The sequence below is a fragment of the Carlito syrichta genome, unplaced genomic scaffold, assembly GCF_000164805.1.
Source record: "Carlito syrichta isolate Samal-C Ts95f unplaced genomic scaffold, Tarsius_syrichta-2.0.1 Scaffold308839, whole genome shotgun sequence".
Classification (NCBI taxonomy): Eukaryota; Metazoa; Chordata; class Mammalia; order Primates; family Tarsiidae; genus Carlito; species Carlito syrichta.
Genome location: NW_007252935.1, coordinates 1,298,654 through 1,314,791, shown reverse-complemented (window position 1 = coordinate 1,314,791; position 16,138 = coordinate 1,298,654). Strand labels below are relative to the sequence as shown.

At 44.0% G+C, this 16,138-nt stretch overlaps 1 protein-coding gene across 1 annotated transcript in view; it reads right to left on the bottom strand.

Annotated features, from left to right (window-relative positions):
- The window catches only part of DMRT1 (doublesex and mab-3 related transcription factor 1), a 121,147-nt gene that overhangs the window by 59,448 nt on the left and 45,561 nt on the right, over positions 1–16,138 (bottom strand). Inside the window, exon 4 of the mRNA XM_008066077.1 lies at positions 10,546–10,829. Within this exon, the coding sequence (XP_008064268.1) occupies positions 10,546–10,829 (284 nt within the window). The remainder of the gene's footprint in view (positions 1–10,545; positions 10,830–16,138) is intronic.

Below are 16,138 nucleotides of genomic sequence, written 5' to 3'. Positions count from 1 at the left end.
ACTTTTTATGATTCATCATAACCTTCGAGTTGAATTTCTTTGAACAGAAGATTCCCCACGGCTGGACTACTCACCTGGCAGGCCCAATCATTACGTCCTTACATACCCAATGGCAGGACCTACTTGGGTACAAGTGAAGGCATCCCGCAAATGCTGTACTAATAAGAGGAGTCCCACAAAATTCAAGGGTTGCTATAAAAAGGAAGGAAATGTGCCCTGCGTGTCAAGAGTTAAGCACAAGTTAAATCCACACAATTGCAAAAGAATGCATACTGAAGCCCCTAATGAACTTTTCTGTTGTCACAGGGACATGATGACTCATGCAGTGGTCTTTTTGGATTTCACAGACCACTAAAATGTAAAAACAAGGGTGGGGGTGGAAGAGGGTGGGTAGCAACTTTTTATATTGCTGAGTAAGAGCATTCACAAAACAAAAATCCCTCCATCTAATAGGATCTTTTTTTTTTTCTTGAAGTTGTACAGTCCCAGTATAAACAGTTTCTTAAATTAAACTTTAAGAAAGACTCGCCACCTGGCTCGGTGGCTCAGCCTGTAATCCCGTGCCTTTGGGAGGCTGAGGTGAGTGGATTGCCTGAGCCCGCGGGTTCGAGACCCGCCTGGGCAACTTAGTGAACCCTCATTTCTACAATAAATCAAAAAATCAGCCGGGCGTGGTAGCGCATGCCTGTAATTCCGGCTATTTGGAAGGCTGAGGCAGAAGGATTGCCGGAGCCCAGCAGGTCGAGGCTGCAGTGGCCAGGAGCGGCCACTGCACTCCAGTTGGGTGACAGAGTGAGACTCCAACTCAAAAAAAAAAAAAGAAAGACTCACTTGTCCTTGTTTTCCTCATTTCTCTGTAGACCATCACTGGTAAAATGCTGCATATGCAACAGTGAACTGCCCAGTAAAACAAGGAACAAGACAATGACACTTGCAGCCACCACTGCTACCTAAGCTGAATAAAGCACTATAAACATAAATTATAAGTGGAGATATTTAGAGTGAAGAAACATGTCAGAATCAATGTGTTCCTACAGAACAATGACCTACCTAGAAACGCCAAAATAGACAACTACAAAATTATTAGAATTAGAGTTCACAAAAGTGGCCAGATATAAAATAAATACATCCCAGCAACAGAATGTGTATAAAGAAAATCCTTTCAGTCATCAACTGAAATTTATGCCTCTTTAATCTCCTTAAAGAAATCAAATTATGACACTGGAGATTCAGAACTGGAGAGAAGTGGTGGAGGGACAAAAAAAAATCACCTTTTGGTACAATGCACAGGTGGAAATGGTGTGTACACTTAAAGCCCAGGCCAAAAACTATCTGTATCCCCCAAAAGCTACTGCAATTTAAAAAAAGAGAAGAAAACAAATTATGGTTGCTAGCCTAATAGCCCAAGACAAATACTGCATCTATTTTCAAACTCCTTTTCTGAAGAAATTACTTTTTTTTTTTTTTTGAGTTGGAGTCTCACTCTGTCGCCCAGACTGGAGTGCAGTGGCCACTCCCAGTCACTCCAGCCTCGACCTGCTGGGCTCCGGCAATCGTTCTGCCTCAACCTTCCAAGTAGCTGGAACTACAGGGGCGTAGAGATGAGGTCTCGCCAAGTTGCCCAGGCAGGTCTCTAATCTGCGGGTTTAGGCAGTCTGCTCACCTCAGCCTCCCAAAGTGTGGGATTATAGGCTGAGCCACTGAGCCCGGCTGAATAAATTACTTTAAATGTAATGTACTGTGGAACTTTTTGTTTTGTTTTTGTTTTGTTTTTGCACTGTGGTCTCTGTCATCCAGGCTGGAGTACAGTAGCACGATCACAGCTCTGCAGCCTCCTGGGCTCAAGCAATCTTCCCACCTCAACCTCCTGAGTAGCTGGGACCACAGGCACACACTGCCGCACTCAGCTAATTTTGTGTGTGCATAGAAATGAAGTCTTGCTATGTTGCCTGGGCTGTTGTCTTGAACTTCTAGGCTCAAGCAATTCTCCCACCTCAGCCTCCCAAAGTGCTGGAATTATAGGCATGAGCCACCATGCCCGGCCGAAATGTCCTTTTATATGTCCTTTATATTCCTCTTATGTCTGCTTGCCAACTTTGTCAGTTGGTCTTTCCAGAGGAAAAAGCCACTCAACGTCTATCTACCAGTAGAGGGTGGCTAATAACCAGTCTGCTCTAAAAAGGGACACCAGAGCTGGTTTAACCTGCTGGTGATGTGAGCCGTGGAATTAGGTGGGCAGCCTTGAGGATCACAAGGATGTTGAAAGGGCTCCTAGCCGAGGGGGAGAAGGCTCAGAGCAGGTTCCTGAGGCCAATCACTTTGACCTTCTCAGCCCAGAACTACCCCGGAGTTCCCGCTAACCAACAGTACATTGTCCAGGGTACCTAACAGTAGTGCTCAGCAGCACACAAAAAAATAATCTCCAGTCTACTTTGTCTTAAAAATTGAAGTGGATTTTTGCTTTCTACCGCCTTCTCCCTATCATACCGTTTGTTAAATGCCAAGAATATTTAAAAATCGTGGCTGTGTCTGACGACTGTCTCCCTGGGAACGGGAGCTAGGTTCACCCCTTGGCTGCCTACACCCCACCCCCACAGGTGGCCCTCCTGCCGCGACCAAGGCACAGCTGTAGAGAGGGCTGTGGCCGCCCCCACACAGCATATGCTCAGAGTCTTTTGACGATTCTTTAAGCTAACAGGTTGTCCCGATGCTGAGCCACGCTAGGGGGAAAATTTTTTTTTAAAGAGGAGGCAGTGTGAAAACAAGGGCCCATCTGGCTGCTCATTAAGGGTTTTGGAATATCAGCCGACAAGCAGTGAAAAGGCGCTGGCTCTTCTGAGCACCTGCCTGACCCTCGGGCCCTCGGCAGGCAGCAGGTGCTGGAGCGCCATCCCAGGAATGCTCACAAGGGGGCGCCTTTTCCAGAGCGCCAAGTTCCAGATGGCAGAGTGCGGTTTCCTTTTCGCCTGTATCTCAGTTTCAAACAAAGGATGACTTCGATGATCCCCAACTCCCTCTCCCCTCTTTTTATGTGATAACAGCAGCCTCCTCCCAAGATCCTGCTTTTCCCAAGGTTTGTCTGTTTTCTCAACGGTCGATCCCTAGCACATAGTAGGCCCTCTACGCATGGTAATTTAATACATGAATGCAATCCAAGCAAGGTGCGCTATTGTCAATGGGCAATCTGTCATGAGACACTTCAGACAAGACTATAATAACCAACAGAAAAAAATGAAATCACTGTTGTTGCCGTGTGACTACAATCCTGACTGCGGCTGGAATGGAAGTCGGTATACATTTAGTGGCATGAGCTTCTGAAAAGCAACCAAAAGGGCGCCTGCCATAGGGCCTGAGAGGAGATCTCAGGTACAGCTCAGAGCCCTCCGGTATTTATTTCTGCTCACTTGATATGCACCTCTCCCTTGTCAAGCTAGTACAACATGTTTATTTAAGAGATAATGTTGCCGTGGAGGAGTGCACAAGGCAATAAACAGCTTTTGCAGGCAATTAAATGCAGAAGTGAAATTGAGCTGCTGGTCAGCGGAAGCAGCCATTCATTGTGAGTTTGTTCCAGTGTCACAAATGTTATTCCTGTTTCACAACAGGACAGGAATCTATGATTGGGCCACAAATCTGCACAGGCTGGAGACAGACCAAAAGCGATTAAAGCAGCTCTCTGTGTGCAGGGCATTTACACGAAAGAGCCTTGGGATTCTGGAATGCTGACTTAGGAGACGGCTCTATTTTTAAAAGATAGGTTTGGCACTTAGTAGGTGCTAAATAATTATTTGTGGCTTGCTTGATTTCACTGGGGGACTTGCAGAAAGTCTCAAATGTACAATTTTGAAAAAAAGAAATCAAGTATTTGATGGATGCTTTTTGCTAATACTATAATACCCTTTCTACTCATCTTTAAGAATTCTGGCTTAAAAGTTATGATGATCTCCATGAGAGAAAGCAAAAAGGAGCTCTTCATTCTTTTCTTCTTTCTCATCTTTTAAATTTTTTTTCTTTTCTTTTTAAAAGAGGGTAAGTTTGTTTTTAAAAATGTTATGCAGAAATTAGATCTTGCTATGGTGCTTAGGCTGGTCTCGAACTCCTAGCTTTAAGTGATCCTCCTGCCTCAGTCTCCCAAATTGCTGGGATCACAGATGTGAGCCACTGCACCTAGCCTATAACATCTATATCTTTTGTTGAGTCAGAGTCTCATTCTGTTGCCCAGACTGGAGTATAGTGGCATGATCAAGGCTCACCGCAGCCTCAAACTCCTGTGACTCAAACACCCTCCTGTCTCAGCCTCCTACGAAGCTGGGACTACAGGTGCATGCCCCCACACCTGGCTAATTTTTTAAAAATTTTTTATAGAGATGGGGTCTCACTATGTTGCCTAGACTGGTCTAGAAGTACCTATATCATAATGAACACAATTTGCACCATTATAATCTTTATTCTTTATGTATCCTGAGGGGACCAAATCTCTCCCAGTGATAGAGAAATCATTCATTCCACATACATTCATACCTGATCTAAATTCACGGGTTAGTCTTTTAATATGAATTAAAATGTACAATATTTATACCCTATCTTACAGAGGGGGTCTAAGGTAGCTAAGTAAATACATATGAACAGATGGTGAAGAATTAAGTTTTTTAAAAAACAAGGCCAAGTGGAAATAATGGTTAACTGAAATAAATTAATTGCAGTTAACATCTTGTTTTACTCAGAAGCCCCCACATACACTAATCATCACACTTCAGCTGTCACTGCCTTGTATTTTCATGCAACAGTCCTATGAATATGGCACTAGACCCACTCTACAGATAAGAAAACAGATTCAGAGGGTTCTATATATTGCTCAAGATTACATGTTAAATCACAAGTTAGAACTAAATATGGATGTTCCTCTGTCAGAATCCATGTTCCTTAAAGCACACTATATTGTTTCCCTAAATCAACCGATCTGGTCACCAACTAGCCGTGATGCTGGACAAATCCCTCACAACTCTGGACCTCAGTTTTCTGTGCAGCAGAATGAAGGTGGACTAGAGCTCTCCAAGGTCTATTTCAGCTCTGATCATCACTGCACTGATTTTCATCTGTCACTTTGCAAATTGATGGATTATATCTATGTTGCCTCTTGTAATTTTACTGTCGGAGTTTATTTCCAATGTAACTAATTTTAGTGGAAATGACTTAAAAATTGCAATTCAGGCTTATGTTCACATTTGGTTGCAAGATTAATCCACAGACTCATAAAATGTCAGAATTAGGGTCGGGCTCGGTGGCTCAGCCTGTAATCCCAGCACTTCGGGAGGCCCAGGCAAGTGGACTGCCTGAGTTCGCTGGTTCGAGACCAACTCAGGCAACTTGGTGAGACCTCATCTCTACAACAAATCAAAAAAATTAGCCAGGCATGGTAGCGCACGCCTGTAGTTCCAGCTACTTGGAAGGCTGAGGCAGAAGGATCACTGGAGTCCAGCAGTTTCAACGCTGGGGTGGCTGTGAGCGTGCCACTGCACTCCAGCTTAGGTGACAGAGTGAGACTCCAACTCAAAAAAAAAAAGTCAGAATTAGAAGAGACAGAGAGACCAGATGGCGGAGCCCCCTCATCCAAATTGTAAGGATCATTTTTTTTAAGCTACACTCACATTGCAGATGTACCTCAATGTGCTTTAGTGATAATCACATTCACAGAAAATTAGTACACAGATTCCAAAAGTAACTTCGAAATAGCAAGAAAATTAGCATGTTTTAAATAGTGATGGCAGAGACTGCATTTTTCAGGAAATCATCAGTGCTCTATCTTCAGTCATGCAGCAGCACTGTTCCAGAAGCTTCTGTGTATTTCTGACTTCCCCAAGTAAAGAAAGAAAATCAAAGGAGAGTTACAAGATCCTCCATTAAGAAAAAAAAAAAAAAAAAAAAGAACTTAGGCAAAAATCCCAAGCCCTAGAGAACTAAAGAGTTTTTAGCATTTGTACTTAAATGAGCCTACAGTTAAGGTTCACCTGCAGAGATATTCTGCCCTTTCCCCAGAGGTGTCAACTCACAGCAGGCTCCTGAGTGGCAGTTTCCACAGCCCTGAGTTTGTGGCAGACCCAGTGATAACCCCACAGTGCTGAAACACATACTTGGGAGTCAGACAGACACAGATTCAAACCCTGGCTCTCCCACTTGGTGGCTGTGTGATGTCAGATAAGTCAGCCTTCTGAGGCTCCATGTCCTCACCCGTAAAAAGGACAATACCATTTGGTTCTTCGGGTATTACTCAATAAATGATAGCTCTCATTACTGATGTTATTATTAACTACAAAGAACAGGCATCAACCACAGTAGGAGAGAGGAATCTATTGCTCTGAAATAATTTGTTATATGAGATATATCACTGACACTGACTGTGTAGGAAATAAAGCATAACTCCAGGACTCTGGGAAGACAAACTCATATATTAGATGATGCCTCAGTGTCTCTTCTAGGACTCACCAGTGGTCTCCAGTCCAGGAAGTTACAAAAAAGACACTAAGCATCAAAACTGCATGTTCCCCACAGGACTAAGAAAATTTAGCCAAGATTGTTCCTTTCTGGATCAAACTTCTCTCTCAGCAGAACTGGCCCTCAGGGAACTCTCCTTGGACACAGCTCAAATAGCTGTGTAAAACCAGGCAATGGAGCTGCTCAAGAAAGCCATTCTCCCTGAGTTGTCCCTGGGATGGTGGACCTTGGTAAGGGATGTCCAAGGATACCCAAGACCTCTGTCATACCTTTCCCAGGTTTTCCAGGTAGAATAAGAATAAACATTAATATGCCAGACATCATCTACCATCTGAAAGAGTCTGACAACATGGGAGGGTCAATTAATTTAGCAGATTTCTGGCTGGGTGAAGTGGCTCACACCTGTAATCCCAGAACTTTTGGAGGCCAAGGAGGGAGGGTAGCTTGAGGCTTGAGGCTAGAAGTTCAAGACCAGCCTGGGAAACATAATGAGACCTGCCTCTACAAAAAGAGAAAAAGAAAAAAATTAGTCAAGCATGGTGGCACAATGCTACTGCAGTCCCAGCTACTTGGGAGGTTGAGGCAGAAGGATCACCTGAGCCCAGAAGTTGGAGGCTACAGTGAGCCATGATTGTGCCACTCCAGTCCATGCTGGATGACAGAATGAGATTAAAAAAAATAAATAAATAACAGATTTCTGACTTTGCTGTAAAGGTGATCTTGAGCCGGCTATCTTTCTTTCAGAAAAACACTTAGACTTTTCTTTCTCATTCTTTATCATCTAAGCCAACAGGTTCACAGACCCACTTACTTTATCCTCAAAGTCTAGAAGTAGCTAAAAGACCATGACACTTCAATAAAAGCCCCTGGTTCCTGGGAATCAGCAGGATGGCGTTGCTTATTTAAAACTACAAGAGTCTCCAATAGAAATCAATCTAAAACCTGACCCAAAGCATACACTCCAGTTGCACTTTGAAAGGTCTGAAGGCTTGAAGTTCCAAAGATCATCACATTTCCTTTATGTGCATACGGCCTTTCAGTTCTAACACCAATGTGCTTTCAAGCTCCCTTCAAAAGGCTGAGGTGAGTGGATTGCCTGAGCCCGCAGGTTCGAGACCCGCCTGGGCAACTTGGCGAGACCTCATCTCTACAATAAATCAAAAAAATTAGCTGGGCATGGTAGCGCGCACCTATAGTTCCAGCTACTTGGAAGGCTGAGGCGGAAGGATCGCCGGAGCACAGCAGGTTGAGGCTGCGGTGGCCAGGAGCAGCCACCGCACTCCAGTCTGGGTGACAGAGTGAGACTCCAACTCAAAAAAAAAAAGTATGATTCCAAAAATAAAACATATGGAAAACTTAGGAAAATCTGTAGCAAAAGGGGTTAAAACTGACAAATCCCTGAGAGTCGCAAGAGGATCCAAAAAGTGAGGACTTCAACACAAATAACCTCCCCACAGCCAACAAAAGGCAGAGGCAAAACGGAATAGAATTGCTCAGAGGAAAATTTCAATTCACATTTTTTGAAATGGGCTTAGGTCAAAGACTTTTAAAAAGTCAAACTCAGAATCAGAGAGTAGAATGGTGGTTGCCAGGGGCTGGGGCGAGGGGAAAATAGGGAGATCTTGGTCAAAGTGTACAATCTTTCAGTTGTAAGATAAATAAGTTCTGAAGATCTAATGTGCAGCATGGTAACTATAATTTGTTGTTGTTGTGTGTGTGTGTTTGAGTTGGAGTTTCATTCTGTTGTCCAGGCTGGAATGTAGTGGCACGCTCATGGCTACCTCAGCCTTGACCTCCTGGGCTCAGGTGATCTTTTCCTTAAGCCTCCCAAGTAGCTGGGACTACTGGTATGCACCACCATGCACGGCTAACTTTTTATTTTTATAGAGATGAGGTCTCACTATGTTGCCTAGGCTGCACTCAAGCTCTTAGGCTCAAGCAATCCTCCCACCTCGGTCTCCCAAAGTCCAGGGATTACAGGCATGTACCATGTACCCGACAAGTGACTATAACTAATAACATACTGTAAACTTGAAAAATGCTAACAGCATAGATCTTAAGTGTTATCACCACACACATAAAAGGTAACTATGTGAGGTGATAGATGTGTTAACTAGTTTGATTATGGAATCACTGCACAATGTGTATGTATACCAAATCATCATATTGCATGCCTTAAATATACACAATTTTTGTCAATTAAACCTCAATAAAGCTGAGAAAACAAAAAAGGAAAAATACTTGCACTAAACACCCAAATATATAAGCTGCATTGTGTTGAAATCAAATCCCGGCTGTGAAAGCCTGAGCATGGTAAATGCTTCCAGAACAAGAAGAGTTCTCGCAGAATCAAAAGATCTTTCGGCTAGAAGGGGGCTTGGTGGTGCTGAGTCTAACCTGTCGTGCGTATAGATCCCCACAGCATACATATACATGGTAATCTAGTCTCTGAATGCATGAATCTGCTGCTAATATGCTGGTGTGATGGCAATGGCTACCACAGAGAAAGCAGAACAGCTCTAGATAAACACTCCTTCTCTGATAAAGCAAAACGTTTTGCTTTACTCCAAATACTAAAGTAGTATTTATGCTACTTTACATGCTCTTTACAAAAACATACTTAAGAGTATGAAAGACTGACCTCCATTCCTAGCTAAAAATGCACCCAAGTTGGGTCCAGCTCAGCCTTGACCTCCTGGGCTCAGGTGATCTTTTCCTTAAGCCTCCCAAGTAGCTGGGACTACTGGTATGCACCACCATGCACGGCTAACTTTTTATTTTTATAGAGATGAGGTCTCACTATGTTGCCTAGGCTGCACTCAAGCTCTTAGGCTCAAGCAATCCTCCCACCTCGGTCTCCCAAAGTCCAGGGATTACAGGCATGTACCATGTACCCGACAAGTGACTATAACTAATAACATACTGTAAACTTGAAAAATGCTAACAGCATAGATCTTAAGTGTTATCACCACACACATAAAAGGTAACTATGTGAGGTGATAGATGTGTTAACTAATTTGATTATGGAATCACTGCACAATGTGTCTTTGTCTTTGTCTTTGACCTAATTCCTTTTACACCTTTCTTCCATGCAAACGTATAGATGATGGCACGTTTCGTTCCCAGGGTGCGAATTCCTCATGAAGATTACTGCCACCCAGAAGCCAGAAGCCTGCACCCAGCATTTCCTAAGCTGCTCACGAAAGTGGCTGACAAAGCTAGAGGAGGTGGGGCCTCATTCAGTAAGCTACTTGTGACTCTGGCCCACTGGATATTAGTCTTTGACCTAAGCCCATTTCAAAAAATGTGAATTGAAATTTTCCTCTGAGCAATTCTATTCCGTTTTGCCTCTGCCTTTTGTTGGCTGTGGGGAGGTTATTTGTGTTGAAGTCCTCACTTTTTGGATCCTCTTGCGACTCTCAGGGATTTGTCAGTTTTAACCCCTTTTGCTACAGATTTTCCTAAGTTTTCCATATGTTTTATTTTTGGAATCATACTTTTTTTTTTTGAGTTGGAGTCTCACTCTGTCACCCAGACTGGGACCTAATTCCTTTTACACCTTTCTTCCATGCAAACGTATAGATGATGGCACGTTTCGTTCCCAGGGTGCGAATTCCTCATGAAGATTACTGCCACCCAGAAGCCAGAAGCCTGCACCCAGCATTTCCTAAGCTGCTCACGAAAGTGGCTGACAAAGCTAGAGGAGGTGGGGCCTCATTCAGTAAGCTACTTGTGACTCTGGCCCACTGGATATTTATGTAAAACAACACTGAAAAAAATGAGAAAAGTAAAAATCAAAAAAGAAAGTGCAGACATATTCCTTTACAACAAATCCTTGCTGCCAGTCTCTGGGGCCAAATGGCATTATTGGCAGAGTGAAAAGTTCTCTATACATGTTGCATATTGTACATACACATGTGCCAAATTAGGCACACACGTGTGTATGTGTGCCCATGTGTGTATTTCACATGTTTGTGCACGTGTCTCTGTGTGCATGTGCACGTGTGTGTGCGGTTTTCACACGTCCAGTTCACTCTCTGGGGGATCTCATACCTGCCACTGGTTTCCTGCCTGACCGGGTACGTAAGGTGCTGGCAGACTCCTAAGGCTGTTCTTCATGGGGGAGCCCCCGAGGGAACTTCCCACATCCCCAGAAGCAGAATCAGCAGCCAAGGCCATGGAATACTGCGGGTAGTTGTACAGATTGTTGTAATAAGGAAACAGAGACGGCTGGTAGAAGCTGCTGTAGTAGGTGGAGTCGGGAACCAAGTCAGGTGTGTTCTCCACGTGCCCTCTGCTGGTGACAGCAGGAATATCCTGGATGACCATACGTCCCTCTAAAAAGAAGAAAAAAGAAAAAGACAACATGGTATGAATGCAGGAGTCCCCAAATCTTGACCTCTAAACCTTGGCAAGAGTTTACCTTCCTCCTCAAGACCTGAAGAACTAGGTACCTGAATCTGCACTGAGCAAACAGTCTGTTGCTTCTCCTACAGACAAGACAAAGGAGGGCTTCCAAGGTTAGCATCACTCTGGTGGCACAGCTTAAAGGCACTTGGCTAGTTATTTTCACTGAAATGACCAAAAACATTTTAAAGAAAGCCTGAGCATGGCAAATGCTTCCAGATCGAGAATAATTCTTCCAGAAACAAAAGATCTGCTAGCTGGAAGGGGACTTGGAGGTACTAAGTCTAACCTGCATAGATTCCTACAATAAATGTATACGATGGTAATCTAGTCTCAATGCTTGTGGTGCCTTGAATCTGCTGCTGGTATGCTGGCTTGATGGAAATGGCCACAACAGAGGAAGCAGAAGAGCTCTAGACAAATGCTCCTTCTCTTATAAAGCAAAATGCTTTGCTTTACTCCAAATACTGAATGCTATGGATTACTTGCTATTTAAAAACATACATTCAAGAGTATGAAATTACATAAAGCCTAAGACTATAACTTCTACCTAGAAATTCCTATTTCTAATGTCAAGAAACTGGAGACCAAACCTAGTCTAAACCTGTCTGTGCATTTTTACAATAAAATTAATTGTACTTCACTTAAATAAAGTAAATAAACACAACAACGCCCTAACTATAGCAGTCACATAGATACGTCAGAAAGTCAAAGCAAGAGGTTAAGAGTTTAAGCCAACATTGTTTCCTTAACTTCCTTCCATAGCTGATACAATGTCCTTCAGAAGTCTGGACAATGGTGTAGTCCAGAGGTAGGCTAACTTTGTCTATGAAAGGTCAGTTAGTAACTAGCTGAGGTCTGGTGAACCAGTCAGTCACTATTGCAGCATGGCTGCGTTACAATGAACTTGTATTCACAAAAACAGGTAATGGGCTGAAAGCTGTATTTTGCCAACCTCTGGCATCGACATGAAACTGTTTATTTTCAATTCCAATAAACAACTGAATAAATTCCTAAGTCATCTGTCCAACAGACGTTTATTAAACAATGTTTTAAGAGCTGGTCCAGGGGCCTGAAATGTCTATACGGTGTCAGGCTGTCCTGCCTGCAGGAAGTTAATAGTTTGGGATTCATGACATGAAGAGATTACAAATATCACCACCGCCCGTCATCTCACAGGAGTACTCAGAAACTTTCAAGGGAAGTCAGAGGAAGGAGAGATGGCTTGCAGTCTAGGAAGGAAATCATTTACAAAGCTGCATCTGAGGCCAGGCACAGTGACTCACACCTGTAATCCCAGCACTTTGGGAAGCCAAGACAAAAGGATCACTTGAGCCCAGGAGTTCAAGACAAACCTGGGCAACATGGTAAGACCTCATCTCTAACCAGAAAAAAGCAAACCAAAAAAAAAAATTTTTTTTTCATTAGCTAGGCATGATGGTATGAGCCTGTAGTACTAGCTACTCAGAAGGCTAAGGCAGAAGGATTGCCTGAGTCCAGGAAGTTTGAGACTGCTGTGAGACGTGACTGTGCCGCTGACTTAGCCTGGGTGACAGGCTGCACTCAGCCTGAGACCCTACTAAAAAACAAAAAACAAACCCAAAAACTGCATCTGAAAAGCCCGAAATAGGTGAAAATGAGAAGAAGGAGAAAGGAGCAGTAAGCCCAAAGGAATGAAAACAGGAAAGTGAAGAAAGAGTTTGGGGTGACGGGCAGGGCAGTCAGGTTGAACAACTGGGTGAGAAAGGGAAGAAGCCCATCCAGCCTGGAAGGGGGTCCAGGGCAAAGGGAGGGAGTCTCAGGCCAGCTCTCTGGACTCTCTCTAGGATGCAGCCAGAGCCCCTGAGGAGTTCTAAGCAACTCCACATCAGAGATTGGATAAATCTGTCTAATGGCAAGTCTTCAGACAAGTGAAAGAGGAAGAGATCAGAGGCAGGGAGACTTGCTAGGAAGTCTCCAAAGTCCTTTAGGAGAGACCTCAGAAGCCTGCAAATAAGAGAGAGGTTCCAGGGACATGTGGGGGATGCAACTCAACAGACCTGGAGGGCTGAGGGGACTTCTGGAATTAAGACACAGAGGGAGGCAAGCACAGGAGCCCAGGTGTGTAGAGGAAAGGGCGGGTGCTCACAGGTGGAAGGCTGAGTAAGGGTGAGGAACTTGAAACCATCTCATGGAGAGGCTGAGATCCAGGAGTCACCACTCAGAGGTGCTAGGTGCATCCAGAGGTGGTGGGGGAGGGAATAGTTGTTCCAAAGAAAAGGAGACCCAAGGCTGGAATCGTGGAGAAGGGAGAACACCCTGTCACAGAGGCCAGTGTGTCCTCTCAAGAGCAGATCACCGAAGGAGTAGGCTGCAGAGTAAACTGCTGCTAGGAGATCAAGCAAATAGTTCTGGAAAAGACCATTGATGACCAGGTTTTTTATTTTGTTTTTTACAGTGGTGGGGTACATGTGAGGATTTGCCACATAGTTTCATTTCACACAGGTGAGAGGTTTGGGCTTCTGGTGAGCCTTCTCCCCCGGGAGTGGACATGGTACCCAATGGGAGGTTGTGGGCCCCTCATAACCCCTCTCTCCCTCTTTAGCAGATGACCAGGTCTCTGGGGCCTTGTGGTTTTAGCATAGTGGAAGTAGATGCTGGCCTGCAACAGAGCAAGGAGCAAGCAAGCAATGAGCAGGAATTGGAAAAGATGAATGCAGTGAATGGCCTTCTATCCTGTCAGGGCATAAGATCTACAAGAAGGTACCCTGCCTTTGGGTGCGCCAGAGTGTTCCCCATGCCAAGCACATCACCAGACACAGAGCAGTCAATATGAGCCGAATAAATCCATGAATAATGGTTTCAAAAGTAGCCTGGCATCAAAAATAATGTGAGTTAAAAGTAAAAGCTCCAGGCCGAGCTTGGTGGCTCAGCCTGTAATTCCAGCACTTTGGGAGGCCGAGGTCAGTGAATTACCTGAGCCAGAGGGTTCAAGAGCAGCCCAGACAACTTGGCAAGCCCTCACCTCTACAATAAATTAAAAAAAAAAAAAATCAATTAGCCAGGTGTGGTAGTTGCGTGCCTATAGTTCTGGCTACTTGGAAGCCTGAGGCAAAGGATTGCTGGAGCCTAGCAGTCGATGCTGTGGTGGCTATGAATGCGCTACTGCACTCCAGCCTGGGTGACAGAGGGAAGCTCCAACTCAAAAAAAAAAAAAGTAAAAGCTCCAGGAAGTCATAAGATCTTGTCTTACACGCAGAGAAGGCCAGGCTAAGTGGCTCAGCCTGTAATCCCAGCACTTTGGGAGGCCGGGGCGAGTGGATTGCCTGAACCTGGGGGTTCAAGACCAACCAGGCAACTTGGCAAGACCTCGTCTCTACAATAAAAATAAAAAATTAGCTGGGCGTGGTAGTGTGGCTGTAGTTCCGGCTACTTGAAAGGCTGAGGCGGAAGGATTGCCAGAGCCCAGCAGGTAGAGGCTGCGGTGGCCGGGAGCAGCCACTGCACTCCAGTCTGGGCGGCAGAGTGAGACTCCAACTCAAAAAATAATAATAATAAATAAAAATAAAAAATAAAACGCAGAGAAGGTTTAAGAATCTCCAGGCAGAGAGGGAGGCTCATGAAGAGAAATCCTCAGCACAACAGATGGCCCAAAGAAGGTGATCAAACAGTTTGTAGAACAAAATATGTATTTGTTTCCTTACTTGTTTGAGACAGGGTCTTCCTTTGTCACCCAGGCTGGAGTACAGTGGTGCAGTCACAGCTCACTGTAGCCACAAACTCCTGGATTTAAGTGCTTCTACCACCTCAGTCTCTCTAGTATACTTTTAAAGCCTTATTTTAAAGTTAGCACAGTGTCTCACACCTGTAATCCCAGCACTTTGGGAGGCTGAGGCAGGAGGATTGCCTGAGCTCAGGAGTTCGAGACCACTCTAGGAAACAGAGTGAGAATTTGTCTCTATCTATTAAAAAAACTCAAGGTCGGGCATGGTGGTTCAAGTCTGTAATCCCAGCACTTTGGGAGGCCAAGGTGAGTGGATTGCCTGAGCCCACGGGTTTGAGAACAGCCTGGATAGCTTGGCAAGACCTCATCTCTACAATAAATCAAAAAATTAGCCAGGCATGGTAGCATTCGCCTATAGTTCCAGCTACTTGGAAGGCTGAGGCGGAAGGATCGCTGGAGCCCAGCAGGTCGATGCTGGGGTGACCATTAACTATGCCAATGCACTGCAGCCTGGGCAATGGAGTGAGACTCCAACTCAAAAATAAATAAATAAATAAATAAACTTAAAAATAAATAAATTTCCAATAAAAAATAAAGTCAGCTGGAGTCCCTTTTCTCTGAAAAAATACCAAATCCACCCACCACAGGCTCTAGTCAATGCACTGCCAAGCCATTATTTGATTCTATTTTCTTCCTTTCTTTTCTCCTTCTCTTCCCAGCTAGTGACATAAGACATATCAATTTTTCATTATTTCACACCCCCAGCTCTCTATGTCTCAACAGGGCATACGTCTATTCTTTTCTCCTGAACTTCCCCACAGTGCCTCTCTATTATTTTAAACACCGATTTGGAAGCGTAACTGGTGGTTTTCGGCATCTAAATATTTTGTTTCCAATTTCATACCTCTGTTGTTTATCTGATTAAAAGACAATAGAAGCATCTCAAAATTGACAAATTATATGGACATCTAAATCAGAAAAAGCTTGAATGACATACTCCCACCACTCAGTCATAAACATTAGTGGTTCATCCCTATACAATCTCATAGGCATTTAGGAAGGCATTTTAGGTGCTTATTTGTGTCCCTGTAGTGGAAAACACTGAATACCCCCACGGGCCTGTCCTCCAAAAGCAAGGTACTTACTAAAGAAAAACACAGCGGCAGACAAAGAATTTAACAGAAACCCAAGGCCTCCAGCATTCTAGGATCAGGGCACAGCACAGGTTCTAGAATTTCTGTAGCATGACCTTAATCAGAGCCTTTTATCAGGCCTCAGTTTCTCAAGCAACAAAATGATGGCAGTAATAACTCTCAAGGTAACAAGAGAATAGCTTCCATAAACTGCACAGTAAACCTCAAATAAAATGCGATGTCAGGTCAAAGCAATGATTTGTTTTGCTACTGCTGACTGTAATTAGTTAACAACACCCTCACTTTTCCACTTAGCCATATTTTATTTCCTCTTTCAAGTCATACCCAGCTTTAAGAATAAATATGAGATATACATTGGAAAATTCTCATGCTAATATTTAAA